Source organism: Gorilla gorilla, chromosome 12 (assembly GCF_029281585.2).
Source record: "Gorilla gorilla gorilla isolate KB3781 chromosome 12, NHGRI_mGorGor1-v2.1_pri, whole genome shotgun sequence".
In the NCBI taxonomy this organism is placed as follows: domain Eukaryota; kingdom Metazoa; phylum Chordata; class Mammalia; order Primates; family Hominidae; genus Gorilla; species Gorilla gorilla.
Genome location: NC_073236.2, coordinates 108,976,253 through 109,003,335, shown reverse-complemented (window position 1 = coordinate 109,003,335; position 27,083 = coordinate 108,976,253). Strand labels below are relative to the sequence as shown.

At 47.8% G+C, this 27,083-nt stretch overlaps 1 protein-coding gene across 2 annotated transcripts in view; it reads right to left on the bottom strand.

Annotated features, from left to right (window-relative positions):
- Window positions 1-7,302: 7,302 nt before the first annotated feature.
- Window positions 7,303-27,083, bottom strand: part of GALNT14 (polypeptide N-acetylgalactosaminyltransferase 14) — a 227,605-nt gene continuing 207,824 nt past the window's right edge. The window contains exons 11-15 of one of the 2 annotated variants that reach the window (XM_004029060.5): window positions 26,220-26,312; window positions 21,564-21,647; window positions 20,943-21,087; window positions 9,051-9,170; window positions 7,303-7,887 (exon numbers count right to left, since the gene is read on the bottom strand). In XM_004029060.5, the coding sequence (XP_004029109.3) occupies window positions 7,729-7,887; window positions 9,051-9,170; window positions 20,943-21,087; window positions 21,564-21,647; window positions 26,220-26,312 (601 nt within the window). In that variant the 3' untranslated portion in view covers window positions 7,303-7,728. The remainder of the gene's footprint in view (window positions 7,888-9,050; window positions 9,171-20,942; window positions 21,088-21,563; window positions 21,648-26,219; window positions 26,313-27,083) is intronic. The other variant, XM_019021547.4, reaches the window with a different exon arrangement.

The window sequence follows — 27,083 nt, the reverse complement described above, 5'->3', positions numbered from 1 at the left end:
GTCTGCAGTAATGGATTTTATAATGATGAGCTTGAACTAATTCCCATCACTGAAGGGCTTTCTGGATGAAGGGGAAACAGATACCTGCTTAGAATATAATAGTTCCTGTGGTTGGCAGATTCTAAAATGGCTCCCAGCAATTGCTGCCTCCTGACATTAATTCTTTGAGTGCGGGCTACACCTGATGCCTTGCTTCTCTAAAATAAAATATGCCAAAAGCAAGGGCAAGTAATTTATAACTGAGATGAGTTTATAAAAGACTGTGACTTCCGTCTTGGTGGCACGCTTGCCATCCGGGCTTACTTGCCTGGGTGAAGCAAGCAGTGATGCTGGAGAGGCCCACATGGCAGGGGACTGAGGGCAGCCTCTGGCCAACAGCCTGCGAGGAACCAAATCCTGCCAACAACTGCTGAGTGAGCTTGGAACAGATCCTGCTCCAGTTGAACCTTGAGATGACTGTGACCCTGGCCAACGCTTTAATGGCAGCCTTGTAAGACACCCTGAAGCAGAGGATCTCACTAAGATATGCCTGTATCCTTGACCCACAAAGCCATACGGGAATAGATGTGTGTTGCTTTAGGCTGCTAAATTTCAGGGTCATTTGTTATGCAGCAGTGGATAACAAAGTCAATTACCAAACAGCATGTAGGAAACTCACCTGGGCAGAGAAGATATGGGCATATTTTGGGAACTTCATATGGATTGGTTCTTCTCTTAAACCCTAGTTAATAAGAATGGACAACCACCATAACCCATTCCTAGGGCACACCAGTAAGCTGGGGATTTATTAGAGTAAGAAACTTCTATGCTAAAGGCCACAGGCCATAAAGCCCTAGTAGCCAGAGAAATCATCCTAGGGTAATGTTTTTAAGCAAGGAGTGGTGTCAGAATCAGCTGAGATGTCTGGACCCAACCCCACACCTACTGAACCAGGATCTCCACAGGGAGCCTACAGCCTCCAAGTTAGACAATTCCCCAGAATGTGGCAGGTGTGCATCATCAATAGAAACCCCTGATCTGGGGAGGAGCCAAGATGGCCGAATAGGAACAGCTCCCATCTACAGCTCCCAGTGTGAGCCACGCAGAAGACGGTGATTTCTACATTTCCATCTGAGGTACTGGGTTCATCTCTCTAGGAAGTGCCAGACAGTAGGCGCAGGTCAGTGGGTGCCCGCACTGTGCGCGAGCCGAAGCAGGGCGAGGCATTGCCTCACTTGGGAAGCGCGAGGGGTCAGGGAGTTCCCTTTCCGAGTCAAAGAAAGGGGTGACGGGCGGCACCTGGAAAATCGGGTCACTCCTACCCGAATACTGCGCTTTTCCGACGGGCTTAAAAAACAGCGCAACACGAGATTATATCCCGCACCTGGCTTGGAGGGTCCTACGCCCACGGAGTCTCGCTGATTGCTAGCACAGCAGTCTGAGATCAAACTGCAAGGCGGCAGCGAGGCTGGGGGAGGGGCGCCCGCCATTGCCCAGGCTTGATTAGGTAAACAAAGCAGCCGGGAAGCTCGAACTGGGCGGAGCCCACCACAGCTCAAGGAGGCCTGTCTGCCTCTGTAGGCTCCACCTCTGGGGGCAGGGCACAGACAAGCAAAAAGACAGCAGTAACCTCTGCAGACTTAAATGTCCCTGTCTGACAGCTTTGAAGAGAGCAGTGGTTCTCCCAGCACGCAGCTGGAGATCTGAGAACGGGCAGACTGCCTCCTCAAGTGGGTCCCTGACCCCTGACCCCTGAGCAGCCTAATTGGTAGGCACCCCCCAGCAGGGGCACACTGACACCTCACACGGCACGGTATTCCAACAGACCTGCAGCTGAGGGTCCTGTCTGTTAGAAGGAAAACTAACAAACAGAAAGGACATCCACACCAAAAACCCATCTGTACATCACCATCATCAAAGACCAAAAGTAAATAAAACCACAAAGATGGGGAAAAAACAGAACAGAAAAACTGGAAACTCTAAAAATCAGAGCGCCTCTCCTCCTCCAAAGGAATGCAGTTCCTCACCAGCAACGGAACAAAGCTGGATGGAGAATGACTTTGACCAGCTGAGAGAAGAAGGCTTCAGACGATCAAATTACTCTGAGCTACGGGAGGACATTCAAATCAAAGGCAAAGAAGTTGAAAACTCTGAAAAAAATTTAGAAGAATGTATAACTAGAATAACCAATACAGAGAAGTGCTTAGAGGAGCTGATGGAGCTGAAAACCAAGGCTCGAGAACTACGTGAAGAATGCAGAAGCCTCAGGAGCCGATGCGATCAACTGGAAGAAAGGGTATCAGTGATGGAAGATCAAATGAATGAAATGAAGTGAGAAGGGAAGTTTAGAGAAAAAAGAATAAAAAGAAATGAGCAAAGCCTCCAAGAAATATGGGACTATGTGAAAAGACCAAATCTACATCTGATTGGTGTACCTCAAAGTGATGGGGAGAATGGAACCAAGTTGGAAAACACTCTGCAGGATATTATCCAGGAGAACTTCCCCAATCTAGCAAGGCAGGCCAACGTTCAGATTCAGGAAATACAGAGAATGCCACAAAGATACTCCTCGAGAAGAGCAACTCCAAGACACATAATTGTCAGATTCACCAAAGTTGAAATGAAGGAAAAGATGTTAAGGGCAGCCAGAGAGAAAGGTCGGGTTACCCTCAAAGGGAAGCCCATCAGACTAACAGCGGATCTCTCAGCAGAAACCCTACAAGCCAGAAGAGAGTGGGGGCCAATATTCAACATTCTTAAAGAAAAGAATTTTCAACCCAGAATTTCATATACAGCCAAACTAAGCTTCATAAGCGAAGGAGAAATAAAATACTTTACAGACAAGCAAATGCTGAGAGATTTTGTCACCACCAGGCCTGCCCTAAAAGAGCTCCTGAAGGAAGCACTAAACATGGAAAGGAACAACCGGTACCAGCCGCTGCAAAATCATGCCAAAATGTAAAGACCATCGAGACTAAGAAGAAACTGCATCAACTAACGAGCAAAATAACCAGCTAACATCATAATGACAGGATCAAATTCACACATAACAATATTAACTTTAAATGTAAATGGACTAAATGCTCCAATGAAAAGACACAGACTGGCAAATTGGATAAAGAGTCAAGACCCATCAGTGTGCTGTATTCAGGAAACCCATCTCACGTGCAGAGACACACATAGGCTCAAAATAAAAGGATGGAGGAAGATCTACCAAGCAAATGGAAAATAAAAAAAAGGCAGGGGTTGCAATCCTAGTCTCTGATAAAACAGACTTTAAACCAACAAAGATCAAAAGAGACAAAGAAGGCCATTACATAATGGTAAAGGGATCAATTCAACAAGAAGAGCTAACTATCCTAAATATATATGCACCCAATACAGGAGCACCAAGATGCATAAAGCAAGTCCTGAGTGACCTACAAAGAGACTTAGAGTCCCACACATTAATAATGGGAGACTTTAACACCCCACTGTCAACATTAGACAGAACAACGAGACAGAAAGTCAACAAGGATACCCAGGAATTGAACTCAGCTCTGCACCAAGCGGACCTAATAGACATCTACAGAACTCTCCACCCCAAATCAACAGAATATACATTTTTTTCAGCACCACACCACACCTATTCCAAAATTGAACACATACTTGGAAGTAAAGCTCTCCTCAGCAAATGTAAAAGAACAGAAATTATAACAAACTATCTCTCATACCACAGTGCAATCAAACTAGAACTCAGGATTAAGAATCTCACTCAAAACTGCTCAACTACATGGAAACTGAACAACCTGCTCCTGAATGACTACTGGGTACATAACGAAATGAAGGCAGAAATAAAGATGTTCTTTGAAACCAATGAGAACAAAGACACAACACACCAGAATCTCTGGGACGCATTCAAAGCAGTGTGTAGAGGGAAATTTATAGCACTAAATGCCCACAAGAGAAAGCAGGAAAGATCCAAAATTGACACCCTAACATCACAATTAAAAGAACTAGAAAAGCAAGAGCAAACACATTCAAAAGCTAGCAGAAGGCAAGAAATAACTAAGATCAGAGCAGAACTGAAGGAAATAGAGACACGAAAAACCCTTCAAAAAATTAATGAATCCAGGAGCTGGTTTTTTGAAAGGATCAACAAAATTGATAGACCGCTAGCAAGACTAATAAAGAAAAAAAGAGAGAAGAATCTAATAGACGCAGTAAAAAATGATAAAGGGGATATCACCACCGATCCCACAGAAATACAAACTACCATCAGAGAATACTACAAACAACTCTACACAAATAAACTAGAAAATCTAGAAGAAACGGATAAATTCCTCAACACATACACTCTCCCAAGACTAAACCAGGAAGAAGTTGAATCTCTGAATAGACCAATAACAGGATCTGAAATTGTGGCAATAATCAATAGCTTACCAACCAAAAAGAGTCAAGGACCAGATGGATTCACAGCTGAATTCTACCAGAGGTACAAGGAGGAACTGGTACCATTCCTTCTGAAACTATTCCAATCAATAGAAAGAGAGGGAATCCTCCCTAACTCATTTTATGAGGCCAGCATCATTCTGATACCAAAGCCTGGCAGAGACACAACCAAAAAAGAGAATTTTAGACCAATATCCTTGATGAACATTGATGCAAAAATCCTCAATAAAATACTGGCAAAACAAATCCAGCAGCACATCAAAAAGCTTATCCACCATGATCAAGTGGGCTTCATCCCTGGGATGCAACGCTGGTTCAATATACGCAAATCAATAAATGTAATCCAGCATATAAACAGAGCCAAAGACAAAAACCACATGATTATCTCAATAGATGTAGAAAAAGCCTTTGACAAAATTCAACAACCCTTCATGCTAAAAACTCTCAATAAATTAGGTATTGATGGGACGTATTTCAAAATAATAAGAGCTATCTATGACAAACCCACAGCCAATATCATACTGAATGGGCAAAAACTGGAAGCATTGCCTTTGAAAACTGGCACAAGACAGGGATGCCCTCTCTCACCACTCCTATTCAACATAGTGTTGGAAGGTCTGGCCAGGGTAATTAGGCAGGAGAAGGAAATAAAGGGTATTCAGTTAGGAAAAGAGGAAGTCAAATTGCCCCTGTTTGCAGATGACATGATTGTATATCTAGAAAACCCCATTGTCTCAGCCCAAAATCTCCTTAAGCTGATAAGCAACTTCAGCAAAGTCTCAGGATACAAAATCAATGTGCAAAAATCACAAGCATTCTTATACACCAATAACAGACAAACAGAGAGCCAAATCATGAGTGAACTCCCATTCACAATTGCTTCAAAGAGAATAAAATACCTAGGAATCCAACTTACAAGGGATGTGAAGGACCTCTTCAAGGAGAACTACAAACCACTGCTCAAGGAAATAAAAGAGGATACAAACAAATGGAAGAACATTCCATGCTCATGGGTAGGAAGAATCAATATTGTGAAAATGGCCATACTGCCCAAGGTAATTTACAGATTCAATGCCATCCCCATCAAGCTACCAATGACTTTCTTCACAGAATTGGAAAAAACTACTTTAAAGTTCATATGGAACCAAAAAAGAGCCCGCATCGCCAAGTCAATCCTAAGCCAAAAGAACAAAGCTGGAGGCATCACACTACCTGACTTCAAACTATACTACAAGGCTACAGTAACCAAAACAGCATGGTACTGGTACCAAAACAGAGATATAGATCAATGGAACAGAACAGAGCCCTCAGAAATAATGCCGCATATCTACAACTATCTGATCTTTGACAAACCTGAGAAAAACAAGCAATGGGGAAAGGATTCCCTATTTAATAAATGGTGCTGGGAAAACTGGCTAGCCATATGTAGAAAGCTGAAACTGGATCCCTTCCTTACACCTTATACAAAAATCAATTCAAGATGGATTAAAGACTTAAACGTTAAACCTAAAACCATAAAAACCCTAGAAGAAAACCTAGGCATTACCATTCAGGACACAGGCATGGGCAAAGACTTCATGTCTAAAACACCAAAAGCAATGGCAACAAAAGACAAAATTGACAAATGGGATCTAATTAAACTAAAGAGCTTCTGCACAGCAAAAGAAACTACCATCAGAGTGAACAGGCAACCTACAAAATGGGAGAAAATTTTCACAACCTACTCATCTGACAAAGGGCTAATATCCAGAATCTACAATGAACTCAGACAAATTTACAAGAAAAAAACAAACAACCCCATCAAAAAGTGGGTGAAGGATATGAAGAGTCACCTCTCAAAAGAAGACATTTATGCAGCCAAAAAACACATGAAAAAATGCTCATCATCACTGGCCATCAGAGAAATGCAAATCAAAACCACAATGAGATACCATCTCACACCAGTTAGAATGGCAATCATTAAAAAGTCAGGAAACAACAGGTGCTGGAGAGGATGTGGAGAAATAGGAACACTTTTACACCGTTGGTGGGACTGTAAACTAGTTCAACCATTGTGGAAGTCAGTGTGGCGATTCCTCAGGGATCTAGAACTACAAATACCATTTGACCCAGCCATCCCATTACTGGGTATATACCCAAAGGACTATAAATCATGCTGCTATAAAGACACATGCACACGTATATTTATTGTGGCATTATTCACAATAGCAAAGACTTGGAACCAACCCAAATGTCCAACAATGATAGACTGGATTAAGAAAATGTGGCACATATACACCATGGAATACTATGCAGCCATAAAAAATGATGAGTTCATGTCCTTTGTAGGGACATGGATGAAATTGGAAAACATCATTCTCAGTAAACTACTGCAAGAATAAAAAACCAAACACTGCATATTCTCACTCATAGGTGGGAATTGAACAATGAGATCACATGGACACAGGAAGGGGAATATCACACTCTGGGGACTGTTGTGGGGTCGGGGGAGGGGGGAGGGATAGCATTGGGAGATATACCTAATGCTAGATGACGAGTTAGTGGGTGCAGTGCACCAGCATGGCACATGTATACATATGTAACTAACCTGCACAATGTGCACATGTACCCTAAAACTTAAAGTATAATTAAAAAAAAAAAAAGAAACCCCTGATCTGGTCCCACTCTCCTAATTTGACATAACAGGAAATGGTGGGTCAAAGAAGTTACATGTCATTTTAAGATCCCACAGCTAGTTGGTGGCAGCCCAGGATAAGGGCACAGGTCTCCCATCTCCCTGTCTTCTTTGTCCACTCTGCCACAGGTGCCCCCCACCCCATGCCCCTATTCCGTGAAGAGCTCAGCTTAGCCCTGAGCCAACAAAAGAAGAAAAGAGCAAGAGATATCCAGAGACAACTTCTAAGTTTCTCTTTATTTCTTTTGGAAACAACCTCCATTCTTCATCTCTCAATGTAGTCCTGGCCTAGTGAAAAAGAAGGCTTTTCTTTCTGGCCTCCAGAGACTGCTTCCTTTGTAAGAAAAGGAACAATAAACACTTCCCATTAGGTTTCTGTCTCCAGATACCAATCAGGGAAAGACTGGCCAGGACTGGAACTTAACGGCCTTGAGAACATGTGGGATTTGTCTTTGAGCCCCATTGGCTTGTGATGTTTTCCTCTGTCCTCCCTGAGACAGTTGCTCCTGTCCTGGGGGGCTCTGCCTCCACCTCCCAGTCCAGGATGTCTGAGGTGGTTGCGGGCTGCTTGCTGCCCAGTTTCCAGTCTGTTCTGGTCCAGGGAAGCACCACCCCATGGCCCTCGCTGCTTCTGGCAGGGGTCCTCAAGAGCTCACCATGTCCCAGTGCTGGCTCATGAGTGAGGACTCACATGGGTTGACGACGATTTCCTTGCCATTCTCGGTGCCATCGCTGAACATATCTGTATCGAGGCAGAGGTGGGATGCTATGTGCTCGATGTGGGAACCAGTTTTGGTCCATTGCTGGTAAGACAAAGAAGAGAGTGAATGAATTAGGTGCCATCAGTAATATGGGAGTTCCAGCTTTATCCGAAAGGTAGGTGCCTTATGTCTAGGGTCACTCAGAGACTTGATTTCATGGTTTCATAAGCAGTAAAACTGCAACTAATTGCTCTACCAGGTATTATTGTTGGTTTCTTTTTTTAAATTGGATTAAAAAAAGTTAAAAGCAAAATCAATATGTTTACTAGGAAAACTCATTAGGAGGCAATAACTTTCCAAGCAGTAGCCCAGAAAACATGAAGGGAGTTAGTCACAGGAGCAACCTAAGAAACGATCCACACTCAGCATCTGCACGATGGCAGAGAAGTGGGGAAGAGCTGGGAGCAGCGAGTGTGATGGCAGGAGGGGCTGGGGGCTTCTTCAAAAGGTGTCAGCACACTACGGGCCAGAGCAGAGAGGCAGGTCTCATGCAGCAGGTTCTCACACTTGACCTCACATGACAAAGGAGGGGCTGGACACATCAGGGGAAGCACCCCGGAGAGGGCACTGAGCATGTTACTGCCAAGAGACAGTCACAGCTGCCCTGTGTAGTGAACATTCTCAACCCCATTTCAGAGAGGAGGAAATGGACATCCAGAGAGGTCCAATAACCTGCCATGGGTCACACAGCCTGTAAACCATAAAACAGGCATTTGAATCTTGTTCTTTCTAACACCAATACCCAGTTGGCAAGAAACTGAATGGAGACATCACTTTGCTGCTAGAGGAACTGGGCATGTGGTGCATCCAGAATGCTAGGAAGTTTGGGGGACACACTGCCAGAGCCCAGGGCCCTGAAGGCAAGGGTCAAGTCTTGCTCATCCTTGTGACCCTGAGATCCTTGTTTGGGATCCCACGTGGGGAACAGAGCAATGACAGGAAAGTAGAAGATGACTGGGCATGGTGTGGTCAGTGGAAATCAATAGGCTTTCATGGGGCAGGCTAACCAGTGAGGGTGGATGTTGCCATTGCTGCTAGCATCACAGAGGGGATCCCAGGCAGCACTTTCCCTCCCTCTCCTGACCTCTCTTATCAACTCTTCCTCTTCTAACAATTTCTCTCTTTTCCTGCTCATCAGACTAAGCCCTCAACAGGCAGTCACATTATGGAGATGGCCACATCCCAGGGACCTGCTGAGCACTTACCTGTCGGTCATCCCCATTCTTGCAAAGGACAAGAACCACTGGGGCGCCAGGGAACAAGGTGATGACTGACAGGCACAGCTCCTCCTGGAGGATCTGCTGGGTGTATGTGAAGGCCCATATCTGGGGAGAAAGAGACCAGGAAGGTTTGTTCAGGATCCAGGAAGCCACCACTCGTGGGATACAACCACACTTACGGGTGTGATTAGCACAGGCTGGTAAGAAACACCAAGGGTCCCAGTAGGCAATGATCATCAAGGTTACCTTGGAAAATTCTACTCAAGTGCCAGAGACTCGGAGGTCATATCTCCATGGAAATCTCCATCCACCCCATGAAGGGGCCTGGGCCTGGGCCATTCAGGCTGCCTCTGGGAGTCCTGAACAATTCTGGGCTTTGGGCAGGAGTCTGAACAACAACCCCAGCTGAGCTGTGTGCTCCACAGTTTTTGTTTGGAGAAAACATCTCGAGGGGGTCTGTTCCCAGCACTTGACATTTCAAGCAGCCATCTAGCAGGTCAACTCCCCACCCCTCCATACCAGATATCTTTAGACTCTCCCCTGTTCTTTGAAAGGCAGTCCAAGTCAGTGTCCAGAGCACATGAGACTAGAGCACATGAGAGTTATGATAAGAGGCAGATGGAAGGATAAATGGAACAAGTGTTCCAAGGGAATGAATAAAGAAGGGTCTAGGGAAAGAAGAATGTTATGAGGATTCAAATTATTTCAGGAGGGTGCATGTGCCAGGATAATGGATCTTTTGGCCCCTGAGCTCTTTCAGGGAGAGAAGCTGAGAAATTGGATTGACAAGCAGAGTTCTGTTGGCATCAGGAAGAAGGGCATGCTGTGTCATTCATTATGAGGAATGATTCCAACATTTTTCCTCCAAAGTACCAGAGATCACAGAGTAACTGGATTATGAAGCCACAAGCACTTCCCAGTTCTTAAGTCAGTGGGGCAGAAAGTACTGGCATAAGCGTTTTTTCCCCCAGGTTGTAAAATAAGGTAATATTTACCCTTTGCCTCCATCTGGGGGCAAAGATGATTCCTGAATTGGGTCCCCTGGGGAAGCTGCGGAGGCTCCTTTGAGGGCTGTATCTGTTTCCACCACATCCCTGAAACAAGTTGACCCTGAGCCTCTGGACCAGGTTACTCATTGGCTACTTCCCCTTGGCCCAAGAATGAAAAAGTCCACTTAGCAGGCCAGCCTCCTACTCTAGGACAAGGTGTCACCCAGGCAGACATGGTGGTCATCTGTCTCTCGTTCTGCACCTTCCCTCCTTGTCCCTGGTCCTCTCCTGACCTCCATGGACTGCTGAAAGCTTTAATTGTTTTCTGGGACCTGGGTGGTTCGGAGGAACCACTCCCACAGGCTCAGGACCTTCTGCTGTCCTGAATACGTCCACCTTGAGTCAACCTGACTTGCTGTACAATGACGCCTGGCTCTCTTGATCTGGGACTCACCGGCCTAGTGGGAGAATGGCTCCTGCATTAGGATTCTTTTATCCCTTTTCAAACTGTTGGTGTTGGGAGAAGACCTAGATCAGAAAGTACTCCCTGGGGAGAGATGCAAATATAGATGAAACAAGACTGTCCTTGAGTCTTGTTCTTACAGCAGGGCAATGGGTACATAGGCGTTCTTTATACTATTCGACTTCTTTATCTATAGATATTTGAAATTTTCTATAATAAAAAGTCATGAGATACATTCCTTGGGACATATCAAGAAGTTCTTCTCTGGCCTTGTGAACATCACATTCTACACATCCCATTTGCCTTTCTCCAAGATAAGCTGAAAGGGGAAAGAAGTCTGTCCGCACAGAGGTGGTACAATGACCAGGCTGCTGCTGCTGCTGCTGCTAATAAGAGCTGACATTTATTGAGCGCTTATGATGTGCCCAGCATTATCCTGACAACTTTACACAGATTGATTAATTTTCATAAGAATCCTATTAAGTAGGTATTACTATTATCCTCATTTTATAGATGATGAAACCAAGGCTCGGAGAGGCTATCCAAAGTCATACACCAGCAAGTGGCCCCCACACCAACTTTCTCCAGCAGCTCTGCTCTTGTTGATGCTGGAGAGTTAGGGCCGGCTCTGAGCTCTTTTAGATAACTTTAATCCGGGGAGAAGACACCTGCCCCTGAGATTCTTCTTCCAGGTTGTAGACATTAAAACCAAAGATCAGCTCCACCTTGACAGGGGAGAGTGGCAAGAGATTCTTCTTCTTGGCCAGTTCCCAACGACAACCTTTATGAAAAGATGAACAAAGGTTGTACTCCCTTGCCAAGGTCTGGGGTGCGGCAGGCCAGAGAATAGTGCCCTCTCTAATAGAGTAATTGGGCCATGAGTATGAATGGAGGCCCACACTCCTGATTCTACACCAGACCATAGGATACACACAGTGCTGGCTTCTAGCCTGAGCCACCCCGCCTTTTTATTCCCCCACCTTGGCTGCATATCCAAGCTGAGTCATTCCCCTCTAAATGGTCTCCCTTGGACCTGGGGATGTGTACTAGAGACAGTCCACTCTCAGAGGACAAACCCAGGGATGAGACCCACGCAGGGTTTTGAATTAGGCTGGGGCCATTTGGGTGGGGGATTCTGAAGTCCTAAATATCCAGAATGCGATCTAGAAGGTGGGCCTAGAATATTCCTTGGCCTGTGGGGAGGAGAGAAGGGCCAAAAGGTCGAATGCAACAGCTGGACTACCAGGAAGCCATATGCCCTGAGATCAGTACAAGGGAAAGACAAAGTTCATTCCTTCTGACCCATTACCTGACTATAGAGTCTGTAGGGAACCACAAATTAGTATTTCAAAAGTAAATCCTGCCATTATCTTACAATCACCATCATACAATGCCATTGTGTTTTTTGTGTTAAAAAGCATTAACTGATTAAATATAAAAGCCTCTTTTGAGAGCCCACTTTGGCATTTCTTCTTTTTTAATATCCTAGGGGTCCCAAAACTGGAAGTGCTGGATGGGTGGGTGGGTGGGTGGGTTGTTATTTTGACATCCTCGACCCTTGTTGTCCACAGATGCCTTTCAGGAAGAAATGCATTTGGGCATCTGGTGTGTCCCCAGGCCGGGACCTGATGAAAACATCTCAAAGGCCCCCAAGGAGAATGTGTGAACAGGCACAGCTAATGAAGCCCTCATGCTAAGTGGACTTTCCATTAGCTGGTATTTCCTGGCATTTCAATAACTTAGCCTCATCATGTCCCAGAGGAAGGCTGATGTCTGGCCACATCTGAAAGAGGAGAGGAGGGAGGAGAAGCAGGAAACAGGAGCATGCAGGTGGGAAGCAAGGAGAGCATTTTCGGATTTCCATTCTGCAGCCTGTCAGACTTCCCAGAAGGGCCGTGATGAATGAGTTTATAAAAAGAATCCTGCAGTCAGAAACAGACTCCAGGAAGGCAGCAGAGGTTGCTCAGCAGGTCTGGCCTGGATTTGCTGAGTGCTGGGCCCTCTGCTGGTGGCTCTGTTTGGGGGCCTGGCAAAAGCCTAGCCCATGATGGAGGTCCTGTGGCAGGCCAGGTCTCCCTAACAGCTGAACAGGCAGGCCTCCAAGACAACTGTTTCAGCCCTGACTGAGTGGGTAAGTTAAATGTTAAAGGCTGAAAGGGCCAGTGCCCTTTTACAAAGGCTTACATGTAACAAAAGCCGATCAAGAGTTTGTCTAGGCTTTTCCTGGGCCTTGAAGCATGACAAGATAATGAAGGAATTCTTAACAGGACCTGTTTAGGATTAAACAAGTTTTATCGGGGGTCTGAAGAAACTCCCCAGACCTCCACAAACAAGTTTTATTGGGGTCTGAAGGAACTCCCCAAACCTCCATGATTTAGCAGGAGACAAGATAAGAGTAATCACCCCTGGCACCTGGACCCATCTAGATTAAGTAAATTTACTGAGGCTCCAGGAGAAGGTCTTCAGGACTCAGACCTTAGTTATAGATCAGAAGAATTTAATCACTTATGTCTTTAGATGAGTGCACACTCACACGTAGACAAACAGCTTAGAAGGTATATAAGCTCTGAAAAACTTTGTAATTTTGAGTTGGTCTGGTGATAATTTCCAGGTTTTCTCTCTGTGCCCGGTTACAGAAATAAACTCTCTTCTTTCCCAGTTCATCTGCATCTCATTATTGGGCCATGAGAATAAGCAGCCCAACCCTCGGTTTGGTCCAGGAACCGTCCCTCCTATCCCAAAGCTGTAGCCATGGAAGGGCAACCCAGAGACCATCCTTGGTTGGTGTGGGTGGCCCTGCCCCCTCCACTGGGATAGGCCAGCTGGGGGCTGAGCAGGAGGGGAGTCACCAATGAATGAGGGGGGGATCAACTGGGCCAGACAGCCTTAAAACCTTCTGTGCTTGGAGGACATGTCTGGAGATGGCCACTGCTGGTGGGAGCAGGGAGGGGACAGGCAGGGGTCAGTAACCTTCTCTCTCTAGCAGATGCCAGTCTGGCCATAGCTGTGGAAGCTGGGATGCAGAGGGGCCACAGCACCCAACGTGGGGCTTGTGGTCTTGCACAGGATGGCGAAGCAGGGATGAAAGATTGTCTTAAGAGGTAACTAAAAGAGGGCCAGGCGCGGTGGCTCTTGCCTGTAATCCCAGCACTTTGGGAGGCTGAGATGGGTGGATCAAGAGGTCAGGAGTTTGAGACCAGCCTGGCTAATATGGTGAATCCCCATCTCTACCAAATATACAAAAATTAGCCAGGTGTGGTGGCACGTGCCTGTAATCCCAGCTACTCAGGAGGCTGAAGAAGAATTGCTGGAGCCTGGGAGACAGAGTTTGCAGTGAGCTGAGATCATGCCATTGCACTCCAGCCTGGGCAAAAGAGTAAGACTCCATCTCAAAAAAAAAAAAAAAAAAGAGGCAGGAGTGAGGACGAGCCTGGGCCTAGGCAGAGGAGCTGCTCTTGGAATGGCCCAGGGCCCCCCGCTCTGGTAGGCAAGGAGCAATCAGCCTGGAGCAGCGGCTGTCAACTCTCCCCACTCAGCGGACCTCTGGCAGTGTCTGCAGACATTTTTGGTTCTATGGCTGGGTGAAGGAGTGTTTCTAGCCGCCAGTGGGTGGGGTCAGGGATGCCGCTAAACATCCCATGCTGCACAGGACAACCCCTCAACAAAGAAGGATCTGGCCCTATTACCAGTAGTGCTGAGGGTTAGAAGCCCTAGTCTCACCTGAAGGGCTTGGGCTCTGCAGGTGGCAGGCCTGTATCTGAACCATGCCCTGGTATTACTCACATACCACCTGGGCAGTCTCTCCAAGCCTCCCTTGCCCCATCTGTCAATACTCTCTCCAGGAGGGGTGACACCACCAGGCATGGGCAGAGCAGCACTGCTGGTTTTGTTGTAGTTAGACAGCCAAAGTGACAACTGCTTGTAAGAGACTCTTTCAAGGGCCAGGCCTGGTGCTAGTTGCTTCACATTCATTGTCTATTTAATTCTCATAACCACTACGGTTCCTGTTTTGTAGAAGAGGTAACTGAGGATCAAAGGGGCCAATGGTTACTCTGGCAATGCCAGAAGCAGACCCCAGGGTTGATTCTGAACTTGGCCTCTCCTTGGTGAGGTGGGACCTGAGCCAAGTATCCAGGGCCTTCAACATCTTAGTCCATACTGGGTACCTCCACAGTCCCTGAGACATAGCCTTGAAGCTCTCCCTTCAAACAAAGCATCTAGAATGGATGAATCTGAATTCAAATGAACTGCCCTTGTGATGCCTCTGGCTCTCTGAAGCATCAGCTGCAGTGATTGTACCAACTGTGACAACAGCACAAGTGAGCTGATGGCTGTGCTGGGGTCTGCCTCAGCCCCTCCCTGGTGGAGGCTTTTTCTCCAGAGGCAGCAGGATGACCTGGTGGGCTCCTAGACACACCTCCTTCCACTGGAAACTTCGATGAACCCACTTTTGGGGTCTTTTCTTTATTTCCAGCCCATTCTGTCCTTTCCTCCCATGTGGCAAGATTACACTTATATGTGTGATTAAAGCCCACACTCAGTACATCTTCGTTGGGTCATGTTGTTGGATCTTGGGGTGATACCAGGGCTAGAATCCCCACAGAGCTGCCTATTAACCTGTGAATTTGAGCGAGTTACTCAACTCTGTACCACAGTTCCCTTGCATGTAAAATGAGGATGACATCAGTCTCTAAGAGGGTCACTGCAAGGAACAAATGGGTTAATACCTATCCCAGAGTGGTGCTTTCCATTAGCAAATGCTCAATTGCTGTCTGCTGTGTTCACGATGGTGACCAGGGGGAGCCAACAAGAAGAGAGAGGACCTTACAGACCTTCCTTTGGAATCCTGCCCAGGAGCTATACTGGAGGCAGGGATGGAGCCATTCCCAAGGCTGTGTTGACAAAGCACAGGAAGGAAGGGTGGCATCGGGCAGGGAGGGTGGCATTGGGCAGGGAGGATGGCATCGGGCAGGGAGGGTGGCATCGGGCAGGGAGGGGGGTATCAGGCAGGGAGGGTGGCATCAGGCAGGGAGGGTGGCATCGGGCAGGGAGGGTGGCATTGGGCAGGGAGGGTGGTGTGTGGGCAGGGAGGGTGGCATGTGGGCTGGGAGGGTGGCATCGGGCAGGGAAGGTGGCATCGGGCAGGGAAGGTAGCATTGGGCGGGGAAGGTGGCATCAGGCAGGGAGGGTGGCATCGGGCAGGGAGGGTGGTGTGCAGGAAGCCTGTCCCACCAGCAGACTCAGGCTCACACACCTCGAGGCACCAGTGCCAGTCCAGGTTAGGGGGAGACTTTATCTTCACCTGCCCACCCAGGGTACCCACCTTGCATGCTCCACAGCCAGTAGCCCACACACTGGGAGACAGGTAAAAGGACGAGCTAAAAATATATCTTATGTTTTTCCCCTTTCTTTAAATTGGGATGGAAACTAGATTGGTGCACCTGTATTCTTTCTACCTTTCACAAATATTTTTCTAGAGTCCAATAAAGTTAAGAGGAAACTTGTTAACCTGGAGACTTCTCGGGCTTCACATGTTTACAAACGGATGATGTATTTCTCTCGCGTTTCACCTAAGGCATCAGTTTTCTGACATCTTCAATACACACTCAGATTAAATATTTTGCTCCCAAGGTTGACAAGTCAGCCAAGAGAGGAAGGGAAGGCGGGTGAGGAATGGATAGGACTGGGGGTGGAGCAGCATCGGGAGCCAGTGTCAGAACCAGAGGACAAAACAGTCTCCTTTCAACAACGAGGACGCCCCAGAGCCTGGGGCTCACCTGCCTGCAGAGACTGTGGGCAGCTAAAGCTGAACTCAGCCCTTGGCTCCCGTTCTCTGGTGCTTTTACTCCACAGTTGAGGACCCTAGAGTCTCCAGGGCAAAAGGACCAAGCCTTATTTAAAAACCTATGTAGATCTCATCCCTGGGTTCATACATGGTCCCGTATCCCCAGCCAGTTACTTTACCTGGGCCTTGCTTCTTCGCCTTTGAGCGTGTCCTCTGAGGGTAGACTATATCCCTAGTACACAGCCCTAGGCCCAAGGGGGACCATTTAGTTGGGAGTGACCCAGCTTGGATATGCAGCCAGGGTGTGAAGAAATGGGGACAGGCAAGACAGGAAGCCAGCATGGTATGTGTCCCACATTCTGGTGTGGAATCGGGAGTAGGAGCCTCCATTCATGCTCTTGTCCCAATGCCCATAACATCAGGGAGGGGACTACTCTCTGGCATGGTCCTCCACCCGAGACCTTGACATGGGGGTACAACCTTCGTTCATCTTTTCATAAAGATTGTCCTTCGAAACTGGCCAAGAAGAAGAATCTCTTGCCACTCTCCCCTGTCAAGGTGGAGCTGATTTATGGTTTTAATGTTTACAACCTAGAAGAGGAATTTCAGGGGCAGGTGTCTTCTCACCTGATTACACTTGTCTAAAAGAGCTCAGAGCCAGCCCTGACTCTCCAGCATCAGCAAGAGCAGAGCTATGATATGCGGCCAGATTCTCCAAATCCATCTTCACCGTTATTGGTAGGATATGACTTTGGGTAACCTCTCCAAGACTTGGTTTCATTGTTTTGGCCTCGGCCTGTATCTGTACGATGGGATAATAGCAACATCTACTTAACAGGCTTTTATGTCACTTCCCTGATATGGCCTCTCAGAGGCAAAAGAAGTGGGAGCAGAGAAGACTGAACAAACCATGTTTAGGGGTTTGAGGGGCAGATGTGACTCCCTCTGGACAGGCCAAGAGGCAGGACAAGTAGGAGGACAGAGGTGGGAAGAGGTGATGGGGGCAAAGTAGCCATAAGAGGAGAGAATGTGACAAAGCCCAGTGTTAGCAGAAGGGGTTGGGAAGTGGGAAGACAGGACATTTACATGGGAAGGAGGAGCGGACACTGAAAAGAAGAGAAAGGCCATATAAGTCAGTCCTATGAGAGTGTATGCTACACACACACACACACACACACACACACACACACAGGCACACATACTCAGGGAGATTATCTTAGCTGGCATGGTCATGTGGATTTCTATCAGTCCCATGTGGGTTTAACACCTCCAGATTACTTGGAAATGTATCCAAGTCGTGCCGTAGGCCCTGGAGGGCAGGGGCTCTGTCTCACCCAGCATCAGGCCACCTTGCATCCCAGCAGGAATGGTCCCTGGGCCGTGGTACAGTCTGTGAAGTGGACTGAGCATCATCCTGTCTAGGAGTATTCTCCCAGCACCCCACGTTCACACTGTGGTGACACCAACCCAGTTGTTCTCTCCAAGGCAGAGAGGAGGGGCATCTCAGTACCATCTTCCAGAGAAGATGCTTTGCTCACCCACAGGCCATGCCCAGGATGAGTGTGAGTTGCCCGCAGATGACTGCTGTCCCTCCCCTTTTTCACATGACAGGAAGGTCAGCTGGGATGGGCACTATTACCTTCTGGTCAAATAAAGGCCTGACAACTCTCCTCAGGGCCAGAGCATTGCAGGGCCCCTCTCGGAGGCCCACAGAGACCTGGCTCCTCTTCTCCCACTTCCTTATGCAGCCAAAGGCGTCAGGTACCAGAAAAGTCCCCTGTTCTGCTGGAAACAGACCAAGCACACTCCTGCCCCAGGGAAAGGGGGAAGACAACACTCTGGCTGCTGCCCACCAGCACTGCCCACACACAGATTCAGAAGACAAGGATGTGTGTCCCCTACTCACAACATTTTGCAAAATTCCACTTGAGCAAATTATGTCATTCTCATCCAGGCAGTCACGCCTTAAGCAAAATCAACACCTCAATTTCCTTTCCCTTTTCCTGTCTGATTCAAGCAGCTCCCTCCCCTGCCCTACTGGAGTAGAGATATGGTTCCTGGAAAAGCCACCGCAAGCTGGAGCTGGGTTGAGATGCCTCAAGTACCAAGGCCAAGAGTCTGGCTTTTGTGGTAGACAATAGCAGCCATCGATGTCTGTGCTAAGACTGGGAACAATGGGTTAATGACCACATTCAATGTCAGGGTAGGGGCAGGGCTGCAGCCAGGGCAGGAGAAGCAAGTGGAGGCTTTTGCTGTAATCTAACCCAGTGGCTCCCAACTGGCATAGATTTGTCCCTCAAGGGGCATTTGGTCATGTGTGAGACACTTTTGATGGCCGTGACTTGTGTTGAGTTGTGTTGTGGGGAGGTGCTGCTGGCAAGGGTGGGCAGAGGCTAGGGATGCTGCTAGACTTCCCACAATACATAGGGGAGCCCCTACAACAAAGAAACGTCCAGCTCAAATGTCAAGAGTGCTGAGATTGAGGAATGCTGATCTAGCATGAAGAAGTCAACATGGGATCTAAGAGCAACCCTTCTGAGATATGAGACAATGAGGGGTGCAGGAGAAAGAAGAGCCGCAGAAGCTGGACCAGGCTGGAACAGAGGGTCATGGGAGAAGGGGGTCACATGGAGAGAGCTAGTGGGACAAGGAGGCAGCCAGGGTGCCTGATAGATGCTCATGGCTATCTGTTGTCTTGAGTCACAAGTGAGTTCAGTGTGGGCATGGACTCACTCAATCAGCCAGTGTTGAGAAAGTCCAGGCAGGAGATCTACACCTGCAGATCTGCAATTCCCAACCCTCTCCTGAGATCTCATAGCATCCTGTTCCCCAGGACAAAAAGCAACCTCTTCAGCACCTGCAAATCTGCAATTCCCAACCCTCTCCTGAGATCTCATAGCATCCTGTTTCCCAGAACAAAACATAACCTCTTCAGCACAGGAAGAGAGACCAGGATTCAGCTCCTGCTTTCTGTCCAGCCTCACCGTCTGCTGCTCCCTCCCCTCACATCCCACTCTCCAACCCTACTCTCCCACTGTCCTGCAAAGGCAGCATCCTCACCAGCACCCTTGCTCAGCTCCAGGTATTTCCTGGGCCACCCTTTCTTCCCTTCCCAACCTGGCCTATTTCTACTCATCTCTGAGAATACAACTCATTTCCAAGTCCGGTTGGAAATCTTCCCTGAGCCTCACACCTAACTTGGATGCCATCTCTTGCAACTTCTATGGTACCCTGGACAAAACTCCATCCAGGACAGAGATTACATCATAATGGCTACTTTCTAGCTTATTTTTACATTAGGCCCTTTGAGGGGCCCTTCAGGCCTGCAACCTAGTCTTTCATCTCTGCATCTTCATAGTTAATAAAGAAGTATCTGTTGAATGAATAAATGAATTCATGGATAGATGAAGATAAGGAATTTGTGAATCAATAAACAGGAAACTGTCAAAGCTGGAAGCATGAAAAAAACTCCAAGAAATCGTTTGTACAGAAAAGAACAGTGAGCTGGGAACCTTGATGAATACCCGCCAGAAGGGTATGAGAGTGGGGGTGAGGAGTTAGCAAGGAAGCCATAGACAAACGTGCCTTTTTTTTTTCTTTTGAGATGGAGTTTCACTATTGTTGCCTGGGCTGGAGTGCAATGGTGTGATCTCGGCTCACTGCAACCTCCGCCTCCAGGGTTCAAGCGATTCTCCTGCCTCAGCCCCCTGAGTAGCTGGGATTACAGGTGCATGCCACCCTGCCCGGCTAATTTTTTATATTTTTAGTAGAGACAGGGTTTCACCATGTTTGCCAGGCTGGTCTTGAACTCCGGACCTTAGGTGATCCACCCACCTTGACCTTCCAAAGTGCTGGGATTACAGGCGTGAGCCACCGTGCTTTAACGCAGTCAGCAGGCCAAGTGCTATGAGACAGGCTATGAATTTGTCAGTGACCTTTAAAACAACAGTTCTAGCCTCAGATGGGAGAAGACTGTCCCAAAAAACATTGCAGGGAGGGGGAGGTACTTTGTTGATCAATCAAGTAAAGCACAGGAAACCTTTCAGAGAAGGGACCACAAGGGGTCCTGCAGACTTAGGGGAGGCAGGAGATGCAGAGGTGAAGCTGGGGATGAAGAAGGATGCTGCCCAGAGACAGGGTGGCAGACAGAGATGGTTTTACCAAATCTGATGTGACTACCTGCCAGTCAGAGCTAAATCAGCTGGGAGACTCACAGAGCAGGCATTCCGTCCTGTCCCAGGAGGCAGTGTCACCCAGAGGCAGTCTTCTCCCCCTTTGCATTTCACATCTGCGAGCTAGCTGTGCCATTGGCCTTGCCTGACCCTGCCCACGGTTGCTGCCAGCAGGTAGGACACCAACTACAACAAACTCATTAAGCTCCTGCTAACTTAATGGGCAATTTCCTATAGGCAGGATGCTGCCTGTTAAACTGTCTTTCAGAGGAACTCTATGCACTTGGAAAGCAAGCAGTGTAAGCAGAGTGGCAGAGTGGGGGGATCACACCTCTCATGCTCCACTACCGATCTCTGGGAATAAATGGGCATCTGATGTCATGTAAGAGCAGGTGATGGAGGCAGAGTCATCTGGCTGCCTCCCTCTACTGTGACACATGGTCCTGTATGCCCAGCCAGTTACTTTACCTGGGACTTTGCATCTTCGCCTTTGACCTTGGCACAGGGGCTCAACTTTAGGTTTGGGGTTTCTTGGTTGTTCTGCCTTTGAGATTCCAGGCACTTCTGTCTCTGTCGGATATTGCCCTTCTGGATGGAGGACTCCTTGGGGATGCTGGAGGAGAGTCACAGGGAGAGAGGAGAGTCCACTGCTCATTGGATTAGCAAGACTACCAGCTGGAGAGGGTGGGCAGTGTTCTGAGAATGGCAGGGCTGGGCTGTTAGAAAATATCTGCACTGCTCGGAGAAGGGCAGGGTGCCACTAAGAATGAGGTGGCAAGGAAAGACCCAGGAGCTACAGAGGGAGATGAGTACCTGCAGTGAAGCTGGTGTCAGTGAGTCTGTAAGTCAGGGCTCAAACCCAAGCAGGTGAGAAATACTGCTACTGGCTAACTGTAATCCTTCATGCTACTGATTCGGTATAAGGTCCCTCCAGGTTTTAGGGGTGAAGGGAGCCAACTGGTCTTCTTAGACCTCCGATATACATAAAAGCCCTCATCCAGTTGGTCATTGTCTGTCTCTTCTCCAGACCAAGCCAGCTGAGGGCCTCTGCTTTCAGCCAGCCAAAGCTCCAACAGGTAGGACGGATACCTGAGTTCAGGGTAGACATTCTCCAGGTACCACTTGAAGCTCTGGCAGCGCAGATTCTTCCTCAGGTCCAATCTGCTCTCAACACTGGGGGCAACGGGGTTGTGGACAGACACAAAGACAAAACACAGTTGTCAGAGGCAGGCGCCAGCAACGCCAGTCCAGACTGAGAACACAAAGCGCAACCCATGCCCATGCTCTGTGCTCACATCTCTCTGGAGGGTGCTGGGGAAATTAAGCAAGAACAGATTTCTATAACTGCAGACAGAGCTATGGAAACACTTAGCAATATCTCACAATGGTGCAGTAATGACAGCGAGGACTGGTGCTTTTACTTGAAGATGGAATTTGGGGGTGTTTTTACTTTTCATTGAAAACAAAGCTGCAAGAACATTCAGTGTGTTGTTAATAATTTACCCCTGGGGCTCTGGGCCTGCTTATTCACAATTTCTCTTTGGATTCTGCAGCCGAAACACCACTCCCCGCTGCCCCAGTCTCAAAAACTCCTTTTATTTGGCTGTTTCTGGGGCCTGGTCATGTATTTGTTCATTAGACATTCATTGAGCACCTACTATGTGTCAGGCATTGTACCCATTGTGGGATACTATGGAAAGCTTTTGAACAATAGGCAAAGATAATGAAATAAGCCATCACAGCCCAGGTGACATAGGATGAGCAGTAGGGACCTATGGGAACAACTCAGAGGGGGACCCTTGCTTGTCGGGTCCATGGTGGTCAAGGTAATAATGGTGATGCTGGTATCTGGAAGGAAAAGGGGACATTATCTAGACAAACCAGAGGTAGGGGCCCCTGCCAGAGGCAGTGAGGAGAGCAAGATGAGGACATGTGAAGATATGAAAGAAGCTCTGCGGGCAGGAAGAGTGCTGCAGGATCTTAAAATAGATGTGTATGTGAATGTATGGGTGGTGATTTGGAAGAGCAGAAATGGGTGAGTTGAAAGCAAAGACAGACCACAAAGGGTCCTGTGAGGCACTGCCAAGGAGTTTGGACTTGTTTAAAGGGCAATGGGATGAAACTGATGGGTTCTAAGCAGTGCAAGAGGTGGTTTGTACTTTGAGAGCATTTCTGTGCTGGTCCACAAATGGGTCTGATGGGCAAAGCTGGGGCCAGGGAGGGTAGTGAGGAGGCAGCTGTGGAAACTCAGGTGCTGATCATGCTTTCAAACAGGGAAGTGGGGGTGGGAATGAAGAACGACAGGCTGAGTGCCTCCACACCTCTCAGCACCCACCTAAGTTCATCCATGTCTTTTTCTTCCTGGGCAAACACATAGAGCTGGCCTTGCTTCCTGTCCAACTCACTTCCTTCCACTCCCCACCTCAAGACTGCACTAGAACTTCTTCTTACAGAGCACCAACCACAGCTCATCACCAGACTCTAAGCTCCATCAGGATAGGAAGGATGTCAGGTTTCTAAAATGCTGAATATTGGGTGTTTAGCAAGGGCCTGTGTGCTCAGTGCATGATGGTGCAGTGTTACCAAGACTTGGTGATCATTTGGATGGGAAAGAGAAGGAGAGGGGTTCAAGGATGGGAAAGAGAAGGAGAGGGATTCAAGGTTGACACCTAGATTTCTGACTTGGGCAAGAGGTGCAACAAAAACTCTTCACGGGGATGGGAAATATCAGATGAGGAGTAAGTTTAGGAGCAAACATCATGAGTTCAGTTTAGGATTTGTTGAGTTGGAGGTACCAGGGAGACATCCTGGTGGAGGTGTCTAGTTGATAATTGGATAGAAGGGACTGGAGCTCAAAGGATAGGTTTAGCTTAGAAATAGAGATGCAAATATCAGCAGCATAGATATAGTGCTTAATGCCAGAGAGAATATGTAGTAAGAAGAGACTTTTTAACAGACCCTCCGGCAAGACCATCATACAAGGAGTAGGAAGAGGAAACAGCCTGCAAATGGGACCAAGCAAGCAGTGCCTAGCAGCAGAAGAAACGCCATGCCTGCAGAGTTCTGGAAGCCTAGGGACTGGGGGACACCAGAGGGGCCGGGGGTGGGAGAAGACTCATGCTGATGGGGCAGCGAAAGAGGACAGTCCAGGGTGCAAGGAAGTTACAAGGGAGCCAGGTGGGAGCAGTCTCAGGGCTTGGGGGCCAGGAGCAAGGAGGGGAGTGGAGAGAGGAAAGCAGACCACTGCTTCATGAAGCTGGGCACTGGAGGAATGGAAAAGACAGGGCATGGATGATGAGCAATGTTGGACTGAAGGAGGGTTTTTGTAGTTTGTTTTCTTTCCTCCCCCTCCTATTTTTGTTTTCTTAAGATGTAAGACACTGAATAAGTTTAAATGATGATGGGAATAATGCAGCAGAGGAGAGACCGGGGATCAGGGAGAGAATGGAGGCACTGGAGGGCAAAGCCCCCTAAGGAGTGTGGTTCCCAAACTTGTCCCCATGTTAGAATCACCTGGTGTGGGGTCTTTAGAAAAATTCTACAGCCCAGGCCATACCCCAGAGCAAGTAAACCAACTCTCTAGAGGAGGGGCACAGACTGCAGTCAGTTTGAAACTCCCCAGGGGACTCTGATAAGCTGACTAGTTTGGGAATCTCCTCGGTAGAACCTTGCTCCTCAAATTGTGGCACTCAGGCGGGCAGCATTGCATCACCTGCAGCTTATTAGAAATACGGACCTCCAGAGTCAGAATTTTCATTTTAACAAGATCCCCAGGAAATCTGCGTGCACATTAATGTTTGAGAGGCCCTGCGCCAGGAGGCAAGAGGAGATGAATCCAGGCAGTGGGAACTCGATAAATGTTGATTTATGAATGAATGCAGCGATGAATGGTTCATCCAGAGTACAGGTGGAGGGATGGAGACCACAGCAGGAAGCACAGCCTGTCCTTTGAGACAAGAGACAGAGAAGGATGCTGCAGAAGCAGTGAAGTTAATGGGTTGGTTTGTTTTGGGAAGTTGATGTCATCTATTTCATCTGTAAAACAGAAGGTGTCATCTGCTGCCAGCAAAAAAGGGGGGTGGACTAGGGGCTGGGAAGAGTGGAGGTTTAATGAAGATCGAGGGAGAACGCTAGCTAGGAGAGGCAGCAGGGCCAGTGGGCAGACTGCAGGCCTTGCTGAGACTGACGACCATGGTGTATTATTAGTAGCACCAGCTGGCATTCCCAGTTCTGTTCAGCAGCCTGTGTGCATAGGAGGACAGGGTGCAAAGTCAGATTCATCCAAGGTTGAACCTGGATGAACTGTGGGGATGGTGTTGCTAGATGGACAACAGCACAGAAGGTCTGAGGACAAGAGCTTTTGAGTTCAGTTTTTAAAAGAGTAGAATCCAAGCTAGAGAGGGAAGGCAGTGAGGGGGATGTGGTTGATATGGCCAACAGATCGGAAGTTCTGATGAGGACTGAAAATGAATGCCTTGGAGGTTTGGAGTGAGAGAACCTGAGGGGCAGCATAGATTTATGGTTTCAGAGATGCAAATCATTTTGGTGGGTTCTGATTTAATCCTCCCACTCAGTGATGGGTTCAACCTATGAATTTAGGCTGCAAAAAACCCATCTGCTCAACAGCCTTCGTATGATGAGTGGGTGATGTTAGTATGACAAAAAGCCATTGGTTGCCCCCAAAGAAACTTAAATGATAGCATTAGTCAAGTTGCTATTTTTCTCTAATCAGCCCTGGGTTGGGGAATACAAGGTCATTCCAAGTTTTGAAATCAGACAGGTGTGGTTTGAGCCACCATCCCCCCTCTGCCATGGTGTCATCTAGGGCAAGAAGCTTAACCTGTAGAAGCCTCAGTCTCCTCATCTGTAAACCAGGAGTCATTATGCCCATTCCTCGGAGTTGGGAGGATTAATGAGATGCCTTATGTAATGGTATCTAGCTTTTATTTATTTATTTATTTTTAACTAATTAACTAATTTTTTTGAGATGGGGTCTCGCTCTGTCACCCAGGCTGGAATGCAGTGGCGTGATCTCGGCTCACTGCAACCTCCACCTCCCAGGTTCAAGCGATTCTCCTGCCTCAGCCTCCCGAATAGCTGGGACTACAGGTGCCTGCCACCATGCCCAGCTAATTTTTGTATTTTTAGTAGAGATGGGGTTTCACCATATTGGCCAGGCTGGTCTCAAACTCCTGACCTTGTGATTCACCCGCCCCGGCCTCCCAAAGTGCTGGGATTATAGGTGTGAGCCACCGCGCCCAGCCTGGTATCTAGCTTTTAATAAACATTCCTTTCTCTGTCCTCTCCTCCCATGAAACTTGAGCACTGCTGTAGAGGACACATCTATACACATGCTCTTCCTCCAAGGAAGGAGAGAGCTTAGGCTTGGATGACCTAGAACTTGGAGGGAAGAAGTCCCACCTAGAAGGGACTAAGGCTGTCTAGTCCTGCCTCCTTCCTGTCTGCAAAAAGCAGGAAATATTGGTCCACTGCACAAGGCACAGCTCAGCTCCCCTAGAGCTGGCAGTCCAGGTTGCCAGGCAGTCATTCCACAAGAGCTGCCTAAAGCCCTGCACATCCAGAGCTGGGCAGGAGCTCTGAGGAATAGGAAAGAAGCCACAGCCTTGGGCCCTGCGGGAGCTGAGGGTAGCTAAGCTGACTGGCCTATCGGCACCCATTTGCATTGGTCCTATGAGCTGGGCTCTTTTGCAGTCTCTGCCCTCCTCAACCTGAAGGGACACTTACTTCCCGAAGGGCCTCTCCAGGGCGAATGGCCGGGCAGCGTAATAGTATTGCTTGTATTCATCCATCCACACTTCAGCTGTCCGCTTGGTGTTCCTGGGAAAACAAGGAGTGACAAGGAGTGTCAGTAAGGGGCTGTCTGAGAGGCCCTGTGAGTGCCAGTTAAAATACACATGTGTGGGCTGAGTTGGCAACGCCACCTAGGTGGGGGCCACCATGGTCAACCGACTATCATTCCTGTTCCCAGGGCACTGAGTCCAGCCAAGCCCCACCCAATCTCCAAAGGGGTCTTTACCCCAAGACACAAGATTTTAGTACAGGTTGAGTATCCTTTACAAGAAATGCTTGGAATCAGAAGTGTTTTGGATTTGGGGTTTTTTTTATTTGGAATATTTGCATATACATAATGAGATATCTTGGGGATGGGACTCACATCTAATCTAAACATGAAATTCATTCATGTTTCACATACACCTTACACACATAGCCTGAAGGTAATGATATTTTTCCCTTGGGGATGCTGAATAAACTGTGGGTTGTCTACCTGCATTTTGACTGCGACCCGTCACATGCGGTCAGGTGTGGAATTTTCCACCTGTGGCATCATGTGGGTGCTCAGAAAGTTTCAGATTTTGGAGCATTTTGGATTCTAGATTTTTGATTAGGGATGCTCACCTTTAGTAACAACAAACCTTTCCCCCAAAAGATACAGACCAGGAAATTCATGCCAGAAACTGAACTTCTGTGGCTATCAAAGAAATAGGGAGAAAAGGCTCAGGAACCCTACTGGCATCCCTTCACTGCCAGTAACCAAGAGTGCAAAGGCAGGGCCTGCGTGGGCATCTAGCTTCTGGCTGTCCTCGGGCT